Source organism: Fopius arisanus, unplaced genomic scaffold (assembly GCF_000806365.1).
Source record: "Fopius arisanus strain USDA-PBARC FA_bdor unplaced genomic scaffold, ASM80636v1 scaffold00223, whole genome shotgun sequence".
Taxonomy (NCBI): domain Eukaryota; kingdom Metazoa; phylum Arthropoda; class Insecta; order Hymenoptera; family Braconidae; genus Fopius; species Fopius arisanus.
Window position 1 is genome coordinate 16,402 of NW_011887962.1, and position 17,823 is coordinate 34,224.

The window sequence follows — 17,823 nt, forward strand, 5'->3', positions numbered from 1 at the left end:
TTTAATTCAATTTTCTCTAGTTATCGAACGTTAGTTTTCATTTGCTTTCTCAGGCAGCGCTGCAAATACACACCCCGAAGAAGCCGTGGCAAACATGGAGGCCAGGATTTCCGTGGTACTATTTTCAGAACAGAGAAGGCTACGTCGGGCGTGCCTACATCCGAGCAAGAGAAAAAACATGAATTCAAGCCAATCTGTTTGGTTCGTTTGTATTCCTTACGCTTTTTATCCACCGATTGGCGGAATAAAAACCGTGGATTTTTTTTTCCAGAAAAAAATCCCGGAGAATCAGGTCAATGGACTGGATTTGGCTCATCCGAAATTTCTGGAGAGATTTCGGTTCATCCTCGAAAGATAATGAGAGCTTATCGCTCTCCTCCAACTTTTGGCTGCCATTTTCACTGACGATAAACGATAATTATTCTCGGATTGGGAGTTAATTCCTGATGGATGAGAAAACAAAGTGGAAATTGCAAATAGAGCGTTTGGACACGCTTCGTGGAGAATTGATGTGGGAAGTCGTCACGTAGTGCGTGTCGAATGACGTGTTGTGTAGTGGCTACTGACTTGGTGAGAAAATTGACCGTAAAAGAATAGAACCTGATGAGAACCTAGCCAAGACCTAGTCAATCTCAATTGATGGTCTTAACAATTCTTATCGATTTTCACCAATTGCCTGACCATCACCTGACAAATTTCCCATCCATCGCCTAGTCAATCCGGGGATTCCCCATTCATTCTAGCCATTGAAAAGCTCAAACTGCAACCTACGCACTCTGTGATGGAAAAACGATAGTCCTGGGGTAGTCGGTTGCATTCATTCCGATGATGAAAGCAAACCTGGCGTTCTCAAAGCCTTCGGTGTTAATTGCCAAATGCTAATGTCGATGGATAATTGGAAAAACTGAATCCCTGATACGCATGTAGACCTTCAATTTCTGAATTGAAGTGGAATTTGCATAGATGACACGCGTATTCTACACTCGCATGTGACGCACATTTGGCTTTCACCGATTGTTTATTATTTACTCTGTTGTGGAGATTACTGCAACGATCATTGTGATTTCACGTGGAATAATTTTTGAATATTCAGTGATCCACTCCAATTACGGTGGAATAAGAGGAATCTTTGAATTCGTTATCTCACGGTTTTCATGGGAGGGGAATTGATTTTTTTCGTTTGATGAGAATTGACTACTCGATCTTCGCCCTGATAAATCAGGGATGATCAATGATTTCCCATTGATCAATCATTTACAACTGCCAACTCTCCTCTGCAGGCATTAAAAAATTATAAATAAATAATTGTTCCTCTATTGAATAATCGCGTTATCCAAGTTTCCAGAATTAGACTCGCGTTATCAATTGCTTTGGTTTAGAAATTAATTTTACTGGCAATTTTACCGTGATATGGTAATATTTCTTATTCTACTTTTCAGTGTTTCAGCTGCCATCTAACGGACGAGGAGATACTATTTGGCAGATACAAATGAAAAGAAATCGGATATTTTATCGATCTGGAAGGTATCCGTAATGAAAAAAAAATTATTTTCCTCTCTTAATTGAATTAAATATTTTTTTGGACTAATGGAGAGGTCCTCTACTAAGAAATCACGAGTTTTCCCGGGAATTTTCACAAAAAATTTTTTTTATCGATTTTTGAAAAACGGACAGACACCCCCATTGCGCGAGGCGCCCTCCCTCTTTTAGGGTGCAGTACTATGATGTCGCTGGAGTCACTCAAACCCCCAGAACTGAGCCTCTACTTTAGTCAATCCTCTTTACCTCTACCCAGGTCTTTGTCTCTGGACGCTGGAAATTCTCCTCCATCAGTTCGAGCGTCAGTCATCCCTGCCATATCGCGAAGTCAAGGAGTTGACAGTCTCGCAGTTGGCAGTCCAGTCGGTAATTACTTTAAAAAATCTGTGTAAAGTGCTCCCAAAAACGATAACCCAAAAATTCCGCGTAAATCCGGGGTAAAAGCCAGAGAGAAGTTGAAAAAAAAAAGAGATCCACAAAAGCCATTGAAAAAAAAACGCCAGAAAAATGGCGGAAGGTGATGCAAAAGTGAACATGTCTCTCGGTAAGTGGCTATCGTATCGAAATGCCAAAAGCCAAAAACCATCGCGATCTATAAAACCCATGAGCATAAATAATCGTGAGCGTACGGCTGCATCAATCCCAAAACAACAATTACTGATAAAACAACCTTAACTATTAATAATCCCCCACGACTGGGAGTGAAATAACGAGAGAAACGAGGTTGCACCCAAAATGGCGGATTATGACGAGCTGTTTCTTGTTTTCAAAATGGTCAAGAGATTCAACATAAATACGCAATAGAAGGAACGACATAATCCAGGGAATAATACCGATGCTAATAAAACCCGACAGCGATTTCAAGGCTTTTTATTAACGTTTGATTGACCCTAATTAACGGATAATCAACACGATGAGTTAATGAGATAATTTAGGCACCGAGATGTATAAATCGTATGGTCGACTGGGAGATGTTTCACACAACTGAATATACTACCGATTCCATAATTTATCGTCAATTGGTGAGGATTTTACTGAATTTTATTGGTGAAGTGGAGACGACAGTGAAATCCTCGAGATATTGTTTTCACTTCGGTGAAAGCTCCAACAATATGGCGGCTATCATTCCAATAACCAAATATGGATGTATCCAATAATAATTTATATCCATCGACGATTTTAGTCACCTATTTTGTGCTTCATTTGTGATCAATCCACTGGGATATCCTCGTCACGACCATTTCGGCTAGATTACACGAGATGTTTTAAATAAATAAATCATCGAACATCATCTGTGAATTGTTTCGATTCACGAAGGGAATTGTCACGATGGAGTTGTGGAGAAAACACGGAGAGATGGATCGAGTGTCGATATAATTTGGATCATGAGGAGCACGATAAATATTCATTTCTAACAGACAAATAACTCCCAATCGATTTATTGTATAATTTTATTTTATAACAATCGTTTCATTTCCCAGTCTCGGGAGCCTTTTAAAAATCCCATATTTTTCGTTTCGTTAATTTATTTGGGCTGATGGCAGTGGAGGACACGACTGTCCAGAGATCCCTGAAAAGCAAAATAATGAATAATTGGAGTCGTTGAAATAGTGACTGAATTTCGTGATTAACGCGTTGACGAAAATGAGATGATAATTTGTTTATAGAAATCGCTGTTGAGGCCGTACGCTCACAAAAACAAAAAATCAACCCACAGAAAAAAAAAATAAACAAAACACAAATCCAACCGTTTTCTTCCTTTTAAGATGACATCATAAAGCTGGACAGGAAAGATAAAAAGAAAAAAACAATGGTGAACGGTAAGAGTGGAGGGAGAAAGAATCGTCAGGGTAATGTCCAGCGTGGCCAGCGGGGAAAGGGTAATAATTTACGTGGACGTGGGCCTGCCAATAAGAACAAGAAAAATGTGAATAATTCACCAAAGAAGAGCCAGGCTTGGCGTCTACAGCGTCAACAGAGCAATGGTGGCTTTGTGGCACAACGTTATAAGCAGAATGGCACCAAGAGAGTCCAGAGTAAGCAGAATATCAAGATCAATGAGAGGAAGAACCAGAATAACAGGCAGGGATTCCCTGGGAGGCGAGCTGGTGCTGTTCGTGGGGTGGCTAAGCCGGGCCTCACGCGCTCCAGGAGTCGAAATAATCTTGCAACTGCTAAAAGATTTACTGGACAGCCTAAGGGAGTCAAACGGGTCAGCAGCTTGCCCAACCTCAGGGATCCCAATTCTGTTTACAATCGCCTTGGATATCAGAGTCCAGCACAGGTTGCATACAGAAATCGTGTCAAGAGGGCTAAACAATTGCTTCTTCAACGCCAGAGTCAGAGACTTGTGCCCAATGATCGTTTGGTAATTATTTCATGTCCATAATTTTTTATTGACACGTCAAGATATTTTATTTTTTTATTAAAATCATTCTGTTAAACATATTTTGTCTAGAAGTCCCTCTTGAAGTTGCGATTTTTCATCCAAAAATTCTAATCACCTCTTTTTTTTTATGTCTCAGGTACCGCGTGCAGCCAAACCCTTGACAAATCTGCAACAGCGAGCGCTAGAGAGACGCCAGCAAATCCTGAACTCCCAGAGGAGCTTCAACGCCGGTGGCTTGCGTTCAGACCAGATCCTCCGAGCCCAGAGGCGACAACAATACAACCAAAAACTCTTGAGGATGAAGTATGATTTGGCATTTATTTGTAATCGTGAATTTTATCTGCATTCCCATTTATTTATTTTTATCACGATAAATAATCGAATTTTTATCACGAGTAAAAAATTTTTCCAGCGCTGCTAGAGTCAACCCACACCCCAACGTGAACTTCATGTGTACATTGGGAGATGAATACAGCCCCAGGCCACGCTCTCGTTCGATGAGTCAAGGTGGAAGTATGAGTCGACGTCAATTGCCACGAGGACGTTCCCCATTCCGACAGAATCCAACAAATTTCACTCAGGTATTAATTTCCCCTTATCATTTCGCTATTATATCATTTCCTTCGCTGTTTTCAGGAAAAATCATATAATCAGATGTGAAAATATTAAATAATTATTGAATTTTTAGCAGCTGGCAAGGGGGCCCCTCTTTGGAGGTCCTCGCACACGCTCCAGATCTCGTTCACGATCACGATCACGCACCCGAACAGTTCCACTGATCCATTCAAATACAAACGTCGATGATCGTACTTTCAGTGAAGTAATGTATAGCGTTGGAAATAATTTGGGTGTCACTGGACGAACCCTCAATGACAGATTCACTTTCTAAATAAGTGCTCTGCACTCTTACTGAACGTTATGGAAGACTGCAGATAAAAAATATTGAAGAAAATAAACACTGAGAATTTTTTTTCTCCACAAGAAAATAAGTACTAAGAGCTGAATAGCGCGCATCTATGTGCGTACATGTATAGAAAATTTATCGAAACGAATTACTGAAATCATGAAACAATCGTTTGAGTTTAATACAGTGAGGCTGTAGTTTTTTCTTCGTGTATAAACTGGACACCATAAATTTAGCGATTTAAGATTTGTCACTGTCATCTTTGCTAAGAGTAAGAAATTCGTTTTAGCTTTTAGGATCATTTCATTTTGTGCGATTTCAAGGAAAATTGTATCTTTCTTTTATTAAGCTTATGATTAAGAACATATTACACTGGAGCATTGAATAAACATTATTCCGTAGAATTTTATCGGATATTGTGTTTGTTTTTCATATTCAATCAATCCCACATTGTCTAATTTAATGATAATCACTGAAAATGTACCTTGTATCACGTAGGAATCAAATGGAAGTTTGACTGATTTTTTATTATTGAAATTAAAAAAATAAATTATGAAACTCGAATTTTTTTTTCAGGGGTTTTTATTCATCTGTCTAATAAACTTACTTATTTTTTAACAATTATTGGAAAAATATTTGGTAAATCTCAATTCGTCTTAATTGCGATGCATTTGAATATTGAAATTGACGAATGTATTCCACGCGCGATTTAGACGATAAATTCTCATAAATGAATGACTGATAAAGGGGAATAGACGATTACAAAGAAAAAATAAATGATAGCGCTTTTTCTTTGTTTTTAATCGCAGAAAAGCTCGTAATGTGTCAAAGTTCAGTGCTGAGCCTTGAATATGGGCACGAAATCCTCTCCAATATTCTCATTACATATTTTATTGCGGGGGTAGAGTATGGGGTGGCAATCGCTCATGCAGTAGTGGGAACAATCACTCGCGTTCATTATTTTATTTATAACTGGGAAATTCATTCGACATGCACTCCGCCCGTGCTTTGCTGACCGGCCTGACTCGCCGCATCCAAAAGCGACAAGTAACACTTATTCGTTATTATTCACTCGTGAATATCTCCGAATCTACCACAAATATCGAAATTTTTCGCGAATCAACTCTCATAGAGTGAAATAAGAGCTACAAAAAAGGTCATAATAAAAATTTCACTATCTCTGTTAGACTCGGAGTAATTCAGCGATTACGCTTCATTCGTTACAATTCAGTAGCGAAACGATAACACGTGAGACGCGGAATTATTGAAAGATATCTCTGAATCTATGAGAAAAATCAAAATTTTTGTAAAGATATTTTTTGTAGAGTGGACTGAGTTTTGCAAAACAGGTTCACACAAAAATTTTCTATCTCCTCTAGATTCAGAAGTACACCTCAAAAACTAGCTGAATCGACTCTGCCAGTGACTTATCTTTTAATAAATCGATTATTGATTGAGTGATATTGATTCAGTTATTGGAGGGTCGAAGACTCGTGAAGGATCAGATCAGGAGGCTGAACGTGCACGAGCACGTGGCGTACAGCCTTTTGAATCAAGCAGGAATCCCTACCCCACCCTTCAAAGTTGCAAAAACCCCAGAAGAAGCTGCAGAACACGCGACATGTCTCGACTCCAGAGATATCGTATTGAAGGCTCAGGTTTTAACCGGTGGCAGAGGAAAAGGAACTTTCAAGGGAAAAGATATCGGTGGAGTCGTCCTGTGTGACACGTGAGTTTTTTTTTATATTTCCAATTCTCAGTGACTAGTCCCTATTTTTTAGAAACACCAATTCCACTTAAAAATCTACAAATCAGCAAGTCATTCAATAAATTATCAAAATCTTCCTGAATTACTTCATGCTTGAAACAATTTTTTAGGCCCGAGCAGGCATGCGTGAACGCGGAAAAAATGATCGGAGAATATCTCGTGACGAAGCAATCAGGGCCCGAGGGAAAAATTTGCAACACAGTGATGATAACGACCCGGATGTTTCCCCGGAAGGAATTCTACCTCGCTGTGATGATGGAACGATCATTTGGCGTAATTTTCACTGAATCCTTATAATAAACCGACATGAATTAATCTCACGAGTTCATAGCGCGGGGTCCAGTAATTTTTTAAATCCATTGCTTCCGTAATACCGAGAAATCACTTGAAATCTCAACCAGAAATGGAAGCCACTCGATTTCCACTGATTTTATGAATGTCCGAACTCTCGTAATCAAGGAATTAATTAATAAAAATACAGAATGAGATAATAATAATGATAATGATAATCGGAGTTGAATGTCAATTGACGTAATGAATATGGACTTCGAACAGGGGCCGGCAGTCATAATATCGACAGAAGGCGGTGTTAACATTGAAGATACAGCTGCAAGTCGTCCGGATGCCATCGCATATTTTCCCATCGATATTGACAAGGGAATCTGTCCAGATGAGGCCCAAAAAATCGCCGATAAATTGGGACTGGAGGAGAAAGGGGGAAAAGCTATTGCGGAGATCATTATCAATCTCTACAAACTTTTTATCGAAAAAGATGCTCTTCTTCTGGAGATCAATCCATTGGTCGAGGATATCTGCGGTGATTGTGAGTTTTTTTTAATTAATCTAGTGGAATCGTGAGGATAATTATAAGATATTTAGAATAATGCGGATTATTCTCAGATTATGCGTTGGATTGCAAATGTAATTTCGACGACAGTGCGGAATTCCGTCAGAAGGAGTTATTTGAGCTGCGAGACTGGACCCAGAAAGATCCTAGGGAATCTCAGGCGGAGAAATTTAATTTGAATTATATTCCATTGGACGGAAATATTGCGTGCATGGTGAATGGCGCGGGTTTAGCAATGGCTACGATGGATATTATAAAACTCAATGGGGGAGAGCCTGCGAATTTTCTGGATGTGGGGGGTGGGGCTAGTGCAGAAACCGTCAAGGAAGCCTTCAAGATCATCTCCAGTGATCCCAAAGTAAAAAATTATTCACCAGTCGAAATTCATTGAATAATCAGTTCCTGATATTTTTTTTTAAGACATTTTTTTTATAAAATTCTTTTGGGGTAGTAATCAAGATTTTTTAGGTTGATGCGATATTCGTTAATATTTTTGGAGGCATCATGAGGTGCGATGTGATTGCAGAGGGAATTATTAAAGCTGCTAAGGAGTTGGATTTGAAAATACCCGTGGTGTCGCGATTGCAGGTGATTAATTACTATTTTTTATACTGACAAAAATAATAATAATAAGCTGCCAATAAAAAAAATTCTGTCGAATATAAAAGATTGAAATGAAAAATTCGGTTTAAGGCCTGTTGCGATTATTCGATCAGTCATAATTTCCCAATCAGCTGGGAAGGTAATTACGTAATTAATTAACAGGGGACGAAGGTGGAGGAGGCTAGAAAGCTAATTCAAGATGCTCAATTGAAGATCATCCCAATGGATGACATGTCAGAGGCTGCTGAGACATCTGTGAAGGTCGCTAAAATGGTGCAGCTAGCGAGATCCATGAATCTCGATATCAACATCACCTTAAAGACAGATAAAAAAGAAAATGGGGGCTGTGATAAGAATCGCTCAAGGTGTTTCACAAAATGCTGACGATGACGCTTCAATGACATCACACCTCGATATTGACCTATTCTTCAACCAGAAAGACAAACATTTCAATTTTTTTTGTCGCTCGAAATTCCGTGTAATGGTTCATCAAAAAATAAATATATTTTGTACTACCAAATATGTCGCCTTTGCAATGACAGATGACTCCGGAAATTCTCCAGATGATTTGGAAAACCAAAATATTTATAATGAATTTTCCCACCGCCTTGGATTTTTCTTTTTCGAGAATACATGGGGAATCCTCTAGATTATTTCGAATCGCGTGAGAATTGATTGATAAAAAAGCCAGATTTTTATTGAAACAACAAATTTCATGGGTTTTTAATGTAGCCAACAATATGATAAGAGTCATGCTGTCAAATTTTTTTCGTTTGAAGCTGCCAACTGTTACCTGACGTCATAATAGCTGGCAATAATGATGGAAAAAATGATCATTGGTTAAAGTACAGGGAGTTTAAATAGTGGGGGAAGCACGAGTAACAGGAGAGATTGACAATCCGCAGTCCATTGCCATCGGCGTAGAAAGATGGCTACCATGTTGTCCCGGACGATATCAATTGCCGAGAATTTGGCACGTTTTAACGGCTCGAAGGTAAGTATCACTAAAAAATATTGCAAATAAGATTTTACAATGGCTTAACAATTCCATCGGTGTCCATTCTCACGGAATTTCGTGGAAATAAACGTCTTGCTACAGTCGTGGGCGAACTCCATGTTAGAATTATCGTGGCACAGTGTTTTAGTTCGATGCTAAATTGAGCGCCAGGGTCAGATGATTCGAAGCCAAGGATTTGAGGTGCCTTTTGTCACAACATTCTCCCTCATCGTTGACCCAATTTTTTGACATACTGACACTTATGTAACTTATTTGTTTATGGGGGTAATTGTGCAAATTATATTCGGAAAATCGCTCAATCCGAGCTACCTCTTTTTTATGAAGTCATCATTTTTTTTAAACATCTCATCGTCAAGGCCACTGCATCTGTCGTAATTATTTTGAAGAAGTCGAATTAAAATATTATTTTTTTATTATGTCAATTGAGTGATTTAAGTGAAAAATTATTTAATGGAGGAGGAATTGATGCAATTATTCAGTGAGTTACGAAAATATGGAAATCGAATTAAAAATTGAATTGAATTGAATTCATGTGAATTGACATTTTGTGTTCGCACTATTTTTGAGGATTTGATTGAATGATTTTTGAGTGATTGAATCTTTCCAGATTTTAGCGTGCAAAAATGGTATAGGAAAGCAGTCGGTGAGGAATTTAAATGTCCATGAGCACATAAGTTACAGTCTTCTCAATGAAGCTGGAATTCCCACCCCGAAATTCGGAGTTGCCAAAACTCCAGAAGAGGCAGCAAAATTTGCTGCTGACCTCAATACCAAGGATATCGTGCTGAAGGCGCAGGTGTTGGCTGGTGGCCGGGGCAAAGGACACTTCAAGGACAGCAGTGTTCCCGGTGTTAAAATGTGTGAAACACCTGAAGAGGCTAAAGCCCTTGCTGCCCAGATGCTAGGAAAATTATTGATAACTAAACAGACTGGTGAGGGTGGTAGAATATGCAATGCTGTGATGGTGGCACAGAGGATGTTCCCCAGGAAAGAGTATTACCTCGCTGTCATGATGGAACGAGCATTCGGTGGTCCTGTGATAATAGCTTCCAGTCAGGGAGGTGTCAACATCGAGGAGGTAGCAGCTACGAATCCCAGTGCCATAATGTACGAGCCAATTGACATTCAGAAAGGCATCACTAAAGATCAAGCTGAACGCATAGCTGAGAAACTGGGTCTTGGCAATGTCAAGGACTACATTGGTAAAATAATTCTCAATCTCTACGACATGTTCTTGAAGAAGGATGCCCTTTTGCTGGAGGTCAATCCACTGGCTGAGGATATCCAGGGCAATTATTTTGCATTAGATTGCAAATGTCGGTTTGACGACAATGCCGAATTCAGACAGAAACAATTATTTGGCCTACGTGATTGGAGCCAAGAAGACCCCAAGGAAGTGGAAGCAGCCAAGTTCGATCTCAACTACATTGCACTCGATGGCAATATCGGTTGCATGGTGAATGGAGCTGGTCTTGCTATGGCAACCATGGATATTATTAAACTCCACGGTGGTGAGCCCGCCAACTTCCTGGATGTCGGTGGTGGTGCCACAGCTTCAGCTGTCAAGGAAGCCTTCAAAATTATTACTTCAGACCCTGGGGTAAATAACTCTCAAAATTTCAACGTCAATATTAATTATTTTCACAAAAAGTTTTTCAGTGCATTATACAAAAAAAAATATAAATGAAAATTAATTGATTCTCGTGTTAATCTCATTGATTTATTTATTTATTGTTTTAGGTTCATGCACTACTTGTCAACATCTTCGGTGGAATCATGAGGTGTGACGTCATCGCTGAGGGTATCATTGCTGCGACCAAGGAGCTCGATCTCAAAATTCCAGTTGTCGTTCGGTTACAGGTAAACATTAATTTATTTATTTACGTTCTGGACTCGAGAGAATTTTTTAATACTTTATTTTTTTCAGTGGATCATTCCTAAGGAATTCTTTCGAATATCATTATTTTTTGCAAATAATGATAACATAATAATAATATGAATAAAATTGGAAATTTTGCAGGGAACAAACGTAGACGAGGCGAAAGCTCTGATCGCAAATGCCGGGTTGAAGATAGTCCCAGTGGATGACCTTGACGAGGCGGCCCGTGTAGCAGTGAAGCTATCAACAATTGTCAAACTCGCTCACTCGGCAAATCTAAGTGTCAACTTCGAGATTCCCCCGATCTCGTAGATTCCATTAAACAAATTAACTCAATTCTGTTCGTATCCATTTAGACAGTCGCCAAAAAAAAAAAAACAATGGAAACAAAATTATATATGACTGCACTCACGCGTGTCAATGGACACATCAAAGGTGTTCAAATGGAAAGGAAAAAAAAAACGTTTGAAAGTGATGTAAAGTAACATCAACTTGCTGATTATTTTCTCAATATCGCGTCTCTGCTTCTCTGTCGATTTTACCTCTCTAAATATTTATGATAATTATTAAAAACAGGAGGAATGCGGTTGACGTATGTTATGCGATGATGCACATGTAGCTAGTACAATTCATTAAACAAAATCTGAGGAAGTGATAACAATGCTGAGCATTGGACTTCGCTGATTCACATTGAAGTGCAGGCAAAATTATTATGGATAGAGTGTGGATTCGTTTTACCTTGAACCATTGACCCTCTCACTTTTTTGTAATACCTTTGGGTTGCATGTCTAAATAACAAACAACAATAAAAATCCAACGAGAACAGATAATAACACAGATGAAAAAATAACTCGAATAAAATTACCGACTAAAATTCTTATGCAATAATATTTATTATAAACAATAATTATTCAAATTATTATCAGCAATCAAACAACTTGTATGCAATATTACAGATCCCGTTTTATATATTCAGTTTTAATGACAATCATTAAATGTAAATATTATTTATTTTTTTTATTGAGTTTCTCTCAAGATTAAATCCTCCGTGATGAGTATTTATTTTGCTCCTGTATATTTTTTTTTGTTTGTAATATTTCGGTGATTGTTTTCGGGGGTTTTGCAATATGTTCCGATTATTGTTCGATGTTAATTAGACGTGCCACTTATTTTTGATCTTGTTGGATGCAGAGATCTGCGATTCAGTATTATGTTATGGAATTTGTCGGCAATGAGGGGACAAATTGTACATCGATTCGGTATTTGCACATGGAGTGGAAACTCGATGAATAAATGAGGTCTCATTATTTGGCGAGTATTCTTCTCCATCGTCCACGTCAATAACTGAATCACTCTGGTTATTTTACAGTTGAAAAATCGAGAACAATAAAATCACAGCAATTGAAATTGTATTTTTAGCCTGTCGAATGTACTATAAACTATCCATGTAATACATATAAATTATTTTACATAAATTATTGGTTTATTTCCACGTGATTGATTTATTTATTTAATTTTTTATTTGTTGATTTCTAGTACTTGCCTGTGAGAATTCTTCTGGTCACGCAGAAGAAAAAGAAATTCTTTCAAATTCGAGTACAAAAAAAAATCGAACGAAATTTTGCGTTTGAACGTCCGACAGTTTGGCGCCAAAAAATGAACGTATCGCGCATACGCGATTTGAGTTTTGAGAGGAAAAGTTCTGTGTATTTCGGAGTTTCAGCTGAAAAATTTATGTTGTTCTGTGACTGACGTAATTATTGTGAGTAAAAATTCTTCAATTTTACACCTGTAACTGACCAAATCGATATTCCCAAGATTAATTAAATCATTGTAAGCCTAATTATTAATTGTCCATTTATTAACAATTGACGCGTCAGTCTAACCTTAAAAACACATCAATTTCTAAACAATTCAATAATTAATGCAAAGCAGTAGTAAAATGTGTCATTCGTCCGAAAATAATTCCAATATCCTACGAATAATTTCCAAATGATTCTCCAAAATCATTAACAATCTCTCAATTTTTTCTAATCTCTTGTAATTTCTTCCTCGGCATCGATTCGAAAGCTCGAAAATTCAAATAAATAATTACCTAATTATGTAATTGTAACTCAATTATTTGACACCTCTCGAAATAAAGCGCAACGAAAAATGGTCCGAAAAAATTTTATTTTAGAGAGAAAATGGACTTTCAAAATCGCCCTGGGGGTAAAACGGGTGGTGGAGGTGTGGCCTCGTGGTCGGAGAGTAATCGGGACCGTCGAGAGCGTCTCCGTCAGTTGGCCCTCGAGACAATAGACTTGAATAAGGACCCCTACTTTATGAAAAATCACTTGGGCTCGTACGAATGCAAATTATGTCTCACACTCCACAACAACGAGGGGAGTTACCTGGCCCACACCCAGGGAAAGAAGCACCAGGCGAATTTGGCAAGGCGAGCTGCCAAAGAGGCGAAAGAGGCACCTCAGACCCTCGCCCCTGAGAAACCAAAGGTCGAGCCGAAAAAATTTGTGAAAATCGGAAGGCCCGGATATCGAGTCACGAAACAGAGGGACCCAGAGACAGGACAGCAGAGTTTACTGTTTCAGGTGGATTATCCTGAAGTCGCTGACAACGTCATCCCCAGGCACAGGTTTATGTCAGCTTATGAACAGAGAGTGGAACCACCTGATCGTAAATGGCAGTATCTTTTATTCGCTGCTGAACCTTATGAAACCATTGCCTTTAAAGTAATTACTCCGGTTTTAATTTTTTTAATCTTATCTTTTATCTGATTCAAGAAATTAATACTATTCCAAATTTTCTTGTTCCACTGATGAATTATTTGATTTCAGGTTCCCTCCAGGGAGGTGGAAAAAGCGGAGGGAAAATTCTGGACTCACTGGAACAAGGACACGAAGCAATTTTTCTTGCAATTCGCATTCAAAAATGAAAAGCCCTCAGTTGGAAAAGTACCACCACCTCCTGTGCCCTTGATCCGAGGTGGAATGCAACCACCAATGATGCCAGTACCCCCTCCTCCCAGACCTCCAATGTTCCACGCTGTTCCACCCCCTCCTCCAGCCCTTCTTGCAGGGGGTATGCAAATCCCCCCACCACCCCCACACGTCGCATAAATTAATTTGTAATGCACACTGAAAAAAATCCATCTCTGCTCATTGAATTTACTTCACCCTATCAATTTTTTTTAATACGATAATTTAAAAGGGAATTCCAGTTGGAGATTTTATTATGATGTCAATTACAACATTATTTGAATTATAAGAATAAAAAAAATAACAATATTTTGTGTTTTCTGTCGTTTTTATTAGGAATAGTACATTGTTGATATTTGTACGTGCCTCGGATCAGTTCGTCAACTCCTGAAATTATAAAAAAGATAATCTAGAATGATAAATACCATGGAGAGGCTCTCAATGGCGACCATTGGGAATATTTAATCAGGTAAGAACGAATCAACAGGGGGTAAGTGTTGTACGCACTTTCAGACCGCCCGTTCAAATGTCATCAATTTAATCTTTTCAATTACTAATTTATTTGATTAAAAAAAAAATCTTACCGAGTAGATAATCCTGGGAATCCCTGAAACGAAAAGAAAATTCCATTAGAATTCCTCACTCATGATTAAGAAATTGAAGTATTCTTGGGGTTTAATCAGTTAGTGAACACAATCTACAGGATAAAACAGTGTTGTACGCACTGTTCAGACCGCCCGTTCGTTATCGATCATTCAGAATTAATGACTGTAAAATAGGGATTTCTATTTTTTTTTTAATGCAATTATATTAGTAATTATATGTGACGTGAAACAGAAGTGGAGTAATTGGGAAATGAATCAGATAAATTGGAAAAACTCACTGGGGATTTAAGCAGAGAGAACGCAGGCACCACCAACAGCCTTGATCTTATCCTCGGCCTGTTTGCTGAAGAATTTAGCCTTAACAATAACTGGCTGCTTGGGAAGACGTCCCTTACCCAAGAGCTTATAGTAACCCTTTAGAAAAATTCATAAATTAATGACCATTTTTCATTGAATTTTTTTCTCAATTGAATATATTATTCTGTTCAATAAATGTATCATTGTGATTATTGAAAACTCACTGCTTTCGTCAGATCGATGACAGGTACTTTGTTGTTGGTAGCATCTTTGTATTTTAATCTGGTCTGCTCAGACACGAGGGTCCAGAGCTTGTCCAGATTCAGAGCTGGGCACCACTTGGTGTTTTTGCGAAGATGATAATTCCTCATACCAAGCTGAAATGCAAAAAAACAAATGGATAAATTAATTGATTCGAAAAAAAATAATTCACTGAAAACCTCGGAAACTGCGGCTAATGTCGAGATTTTTCTCATGTCCTTTTAAAAAAAAATCTAACCTTTCCAAAGTATCCAGGATGGTACTTATCGAAGTTGATTCTGTGGTGGTGCATGCCACCAGCGTTACCTCGACCTCCAGGATGTTTTCTGTGCTTGCCTGAGAAAAGAAAATACCCCCATGACCACCAGACATAACCCAAAAATTCCAGACTATTTTTTAAATAAATAAATTCCCGAAAAAACTCACCAATACGACCGTGGCCATGGCTCACGTGTCCACGAAGCTTTCTGGTTTTCTTCTTGTGTGTGGACTGGAATGAATAAATAACATGAATAAAATTCCACTGTTTACACGAGTTGATGTGGCCCGGACGTGGGTTAAAAAATTCAAAAGTATCAGAAAAATCCGGGAAACCCCGAAAATTTTGTAATTACTCGATACCCAGATTATCACTCGATAATTATCGTGACATTTGTTGAGTTAAATATTAGGGATGTTCGGGATTTCAACGGATTTTTTATCCACTTTTCTCACTGTCGTGACCACTCACCATCTTGGCTAACGCGTGAAGAGCTCCAAGTTACTGCGCATGTGCCAACCAGAGCACCGGAAGTGCCTCTACTGGCGGGACGAAACATCGCTTTCAAATCTTCCTTATCCGCTGAGAATAAAATTGAAATTCTTCCGGTATTTATTCACAGCAGAAAAATTAATTCACCGAGATCTCCAAATTATTTTCCCCGGGTATGAAATGCATCCGCAATCACTTCCGGTGGGAAATTGAAAAATTTTTTAAATCCAGTTTCCAGTATTTTATATTTTTTATTCGTCAATCCCAGACCAATTCTTCAGTCTTGATTCCCTCTATTTCATTTCCTCGTCAATTTTCCAACAAATCAAATATTCCCGACAGCAGAAAGCACCGGAAGTAATTCAGCCCAACCGGAAATCGGCCGAAAATGGTAACATCCGCTGCGAAGTGCAAAATTCAGAGATTTAAAAACTCCACCGGATGTTGGAGTTATTCTGGTTTCATCTCGAGGGTATGCACCCCGTCCCCTCGCCGAAATTTCCTCCGTAAATTTCCTCCGAAGGAATAAACAATTCATAAAATCAATTTCCGCCTGGCGTAATGAGAGTAATCACCGAAATCCTGAGTAATTAACCCCAAAGAGCTAGTGAAATCCCGATGATTTATATTTTTTTTAATGAATCATTGTCGATTCGTAATTTCTCCCTGGAATATCGCTTTTTAAATAATTACCAGAACAAATTGGTGGGGATCAGGGAATGAAAGAGAGATGAGGGAGCACTGGAGGAAGGAGTGAGGGGACAAGTGGGGAACGGCCACTTCCGGCGCTGGCTATCGCGAGCTCCAACTTCGGGGTCGTCAAAATACGTTATGTAAGTCGCGTTTTCTCATGTATATGTACTCACAGTATTTTAGCCCGATTTTTCAAGCTATCAGTCCCAAAAAATATCTCGAGGCCCTAAAAATCACTCCTGCACTCGCCCCGCGACGATACCAAATTTTCCCTGAATTTTTCCTGAATTTTTCCTGAATGTTGCGGTAAAAAAAAAAACTGGGCAATCCCCCGTATTCCAAAAATACGAAATTAACTCAATCATGAGAGTTGAGAGCTCAAGCAATCATAATTATTCCCCTAATTACCGCGTAGATGTCGGCAAAAAGTCCCTTTCAGTCCCTTAAAATTCCCCCGTACAATTCCTACCGTAAATCTATATATAGAGCAGAGGCATTTGTCCTCCCATCAATTGTCACCAATTTGGTGTTCTCCACTTTATTGTCTTCCCTCTCAACTGTTATCCAACCACCCAGTGAATAAACTCAGCAAAGAGGCCCTGTTATCAGCTGAGATCTTGGATATCAGCTCGTACTCGTTAACCCATTCAGAGATCTCTCATGGATCCCCTCCAACATCCTCCACTGGTCATATATTTTTTTTTATCCAGTTCCCCTTCACCTCTCCATATGGCTGAAAATGCACACCAAGAAGCGTAACGGAAGCGTGAAAAAGTGCACAGGAGGTTTCTCATCGGGACGGGGAGAAGCTTCCGCGATGGGGAAATGATGATCCGTTAGGTCGAGCAACGGTCACGTAGACGAATACCCTGACAAAACCATTTAAGAACACTCGTCCTATCACTCCACTATCCCAAAAATTTACCTTCTCCTAATTCCTACGAACATTTTTTTATTTAAATAATACTTATCGCCAATATTTTCTCTCAATTTTTCCCGAAATTTCAGAAAATTTCAGTGAACAAATACGAAAAAAAAAAATATAATGAAAAACATAAAAACATAAAAATAAAAAATAATAAAAAATATAGATATAGTGAATATCTTTTCTCCGCATGTGGAATTTTTTGAAGGAATTTTTTTCCGAATTATTTAATTGTTAATTGAGTAATTGAGTAATTGAGGAATAATAATAATGTGTGGAATGGATTGTTTTTTTGGGGATTGGAGGTATGACACGCACTCTAGACATCGGAGGAACGAGAGGAACGAGAGGAACGAAGGGAATACT

The 17,823-nt window shown here is 38.6% G+C and overlaps 5 protein-coding genes across 6 annotated transcripts; 4 read left to right on the top strand and 1 right to left on the bottom strand.

Annotated features, from left to right (window-relative positions):
* The first annotated feature begins 1,786 nt into the window (after nucleotides 1–1,786).
* LOC105272621 (serine/arginine repetitive matrix protein 2) lies at nucleotides 1,787–5,246 on the top strand. The gene is made up of 5 exons (XM_011314820.1): nucleotides 1,787–2,083; nucleotides 3,306–3,907; nucleotides 4,065–4,231; nucleotides 4,341–4,509; nucleotides 4,617–5,246. The coding sequence occupies exons 1-5, from the start codon at nucleotides 2,047–2,049 to the stop codon at nucleotides 4,815–4,817; spliced, it is 1,176 nt and encodes a 391-aa protein (XP_011313122.1). The 5' UTR covers nucleotides 1,787–2,046; the 3' UTR covers nucleotides 4,818–5,246.
* Nucleotides 5,247–5,675: 429 nt separating this feature from the next.
* On the top strand, nucleotides 5,676–8,570 carry LOC105272623 (succinyl-CoA ligase [ADP-forming] subunit beta, mitochondrial). Its single transcript, XM_011314824.1, has 7 exons — nucleotides 5,676–5,879; nucleotides 6,305–6,561; nucleotides 6,711–6,873; nucleotides 7,156–7,423; nucleotides 7,501–7,805; nucleotides 7,916–8,035; nucleotides 8,213–8,570. The coding sequence occupies exons 1-7, from the start codon at nucleotides 5,823–5,825 to the stop codon at nucleotides 8,432–8,434; spliced, it is 1,392 nt and encodes a 463-aa protein (XP_011313126.1). The 5' UTR covers nucleotides 5,676–5,822; the 3' UTR covers nucleotides 8,435–8,570.
* A 365-nt stretch (nucleotides 8,571–8,935) lies between these two features.
* On the top strand, nucleotides 8,936–11,753 carry LOC105272622 (succinyl-CoA ligase [ADP-forming] subunit beta, mitochondrial). 2 transcript variants are annotated; one of them, XM_011314821.1, is made up of 4 exons: nucleotides 8,936–9,044; nucleotides 9,676–10,668; nucleotides 10,809–10,928; nucleotides 11,089–11,753. In XM_011314821.1, the coding sequence occupies exons 1-4, from the start codon at nucleotides 8,979–8,981 to the stop codon at nucleotides 11,257–11,259; spliced, it is 1,350 nt and encodes a 449-aa protein (XP_011313123.1). In that variant the 5' UTR covers nucleotides 8,936–8,978; the 3' UTR covers nucleotides 11,260–11,753. The 2 variants fall into 2 exon arrangements, with proteins under 2 accessions (XP_011313123.1, XP_011313124.1); XM_011314822.1 differs by having other exon boundaries at nucleotides 8,942–9,040; nucleotides 9,672–10,668.
* Nucleotides 11,754–12,520: 767 nt separating this feature from the next.
* Sf3a2 (splicing factor 3a subunit 2) lies at nucleotides 12,521–14,156 on the top strand. The gene is made up of 3 exons (XM_011314825.1): nucleotides 12,521–12,709; nucleotides 13,127–13,679; nucleotides 13,785–14,156. Exons 2-3 carry the CDS (start codon nucleotides 13,134–13,136, stop codon nucleotides 14,064–14,066), a joined length of 828 nt encoding a protein of 275 aa, XP_011313127.1. The 5' UTR covers nucleotides 12,521–12,709; nucleotides 13,127–13,133; the 3' UTR covers nucleotides 14,067–14,156.
* Nucleotides 14,157–14,234: 78 nt separating this feature from the next.
* RpL27A (ribosomal protein L27A) lies at nucleotides 14,235–15,862 on the bottom strand. The gene is made up of 7 exons (XM_011314826.1): nucleotides 15,819–15,862; nucleotides 15,515–15,578; nucleotides 15,327–15,424; nucleotides 15,052–15,204; nucleotides 14,809–14,944; nucleotides 14,510–14,532; nucleotides 14,235–14,312 (listed from the first exon to the last, which is right to left on the bottom strand). Exons 1-5 carry the CDS (start codon nucleotides 15,819–15,821, stop codon nucleotides 14,816–14,818), a joined length of 447 nt encoding a protein of 148 aa, XP_011313128.1. The 5' UTR covers nucleotides 15,822–15,862; the 3' UTR covers nucleotides 14,235–14,312; nucleotides 14,510–14,532; nucleotides 14,809–14,815.
* Between the last annotated feature and the right edge of the window lie 1,961 nt (nucleotides 15,863–17,823).

Excerpts from the sequence above, each read along its gene's own strand:
- LOC105272621 (XM_011314820.1), top strand. The coding sequence starts at position 2,047 with ATGGCGGAAGGTGATGCAAAAGTGAACATGTCTCTCG. Across the intron at positions 2,084-3,305 it reads AAAAGTGAACATGTCTCTCG|ATGACATCATAAAGCTGGAC; the intron begins GTAAGTGGCTAT and ends CTTCCTTTTAAG. Across the intron at positions 4,510-4,616 it reads ATCCAACAAATTTCACTCAG|CAGCTGGCAAGGGGGCCCCT; the intron begins GTATTAATTTCC and ends TTGAATTTTTAG.
- LOC105272623 (XM_011314824.1), top strand. The coding sequence starts at position 5,823 with ATGCACTCCGCCCGTGCTTTGCTGACCGGCCTGACTCGCCGCATCCAA. Across the intron at positions 6,874-7,155 it reads TGATGGAACGATCATTTGGC|GGGCCGGCAGTCATAATATC; the intron begins GTAATTTTCACT and ends GACTTCGAACAG. Across the intron at positions 7,424-7,500 it reads CGAGGATATCTGCGGTGATT|ATTATGCGTTGGATTGCAAA; the intron begins GTGAGTTTTTTT and ends GATTATTCTCAG.
- LOC105272622 (XM_011314821.1), top strand. The coding sequence starts at position 8,979 with ATGGCTACCATGTTGTCCCGGACGATATCAATTGCCGAGAATTTGGCA. Across the intron at positions 10,669-10,808 it reads TTATTACTTCAGACCCTGGG|GTTCATGCACTACTTGTCAA; the intron begins GTAAATAACTCT and ends TTATTGTTTTAG. Across the intron at positions 10,929-11,088 it reads CAGTTGTCGTTCGGTTACAG|GGAACAAACGTAGACGAGGC; the intron begins GTAAACATTAAT and ends GAAATTTTGCAG.
- Sf3a2 (XM_011314825.1), top strand. The coding sequence starts at position 13,134 with ATGGACTTTCAAAATCGCCCTGGGGGTAAAACGGGTGGTGGAGGTGTG. Across the intron at positions 13,680-13,784 it reads ATGAAACCATTGCCTTTAAA|GTTCCCTCCAGGGAGGTGGA; the intron begins GTAATTACTCCG and ends ATTTGATTTCAG.
- RpL27A (XM_011314826.1), bottom strand. Across the intron at positions 15,425-15,514 it reads CCATGGCCACGGTCGTATTG|GCAAGCACAGAAAACATCCT; the intron begins GTGAGTTTTTTC and ends TTCTTTTCTCAG. Across the intron at positions 14,945-15,051 it reads TCATCGATCTGACGAAAGCA|GGTTACTATAAGCTCTTGGG; the intron begins GTGAGTTTTCAA and ends ATTTTTCTAAAG.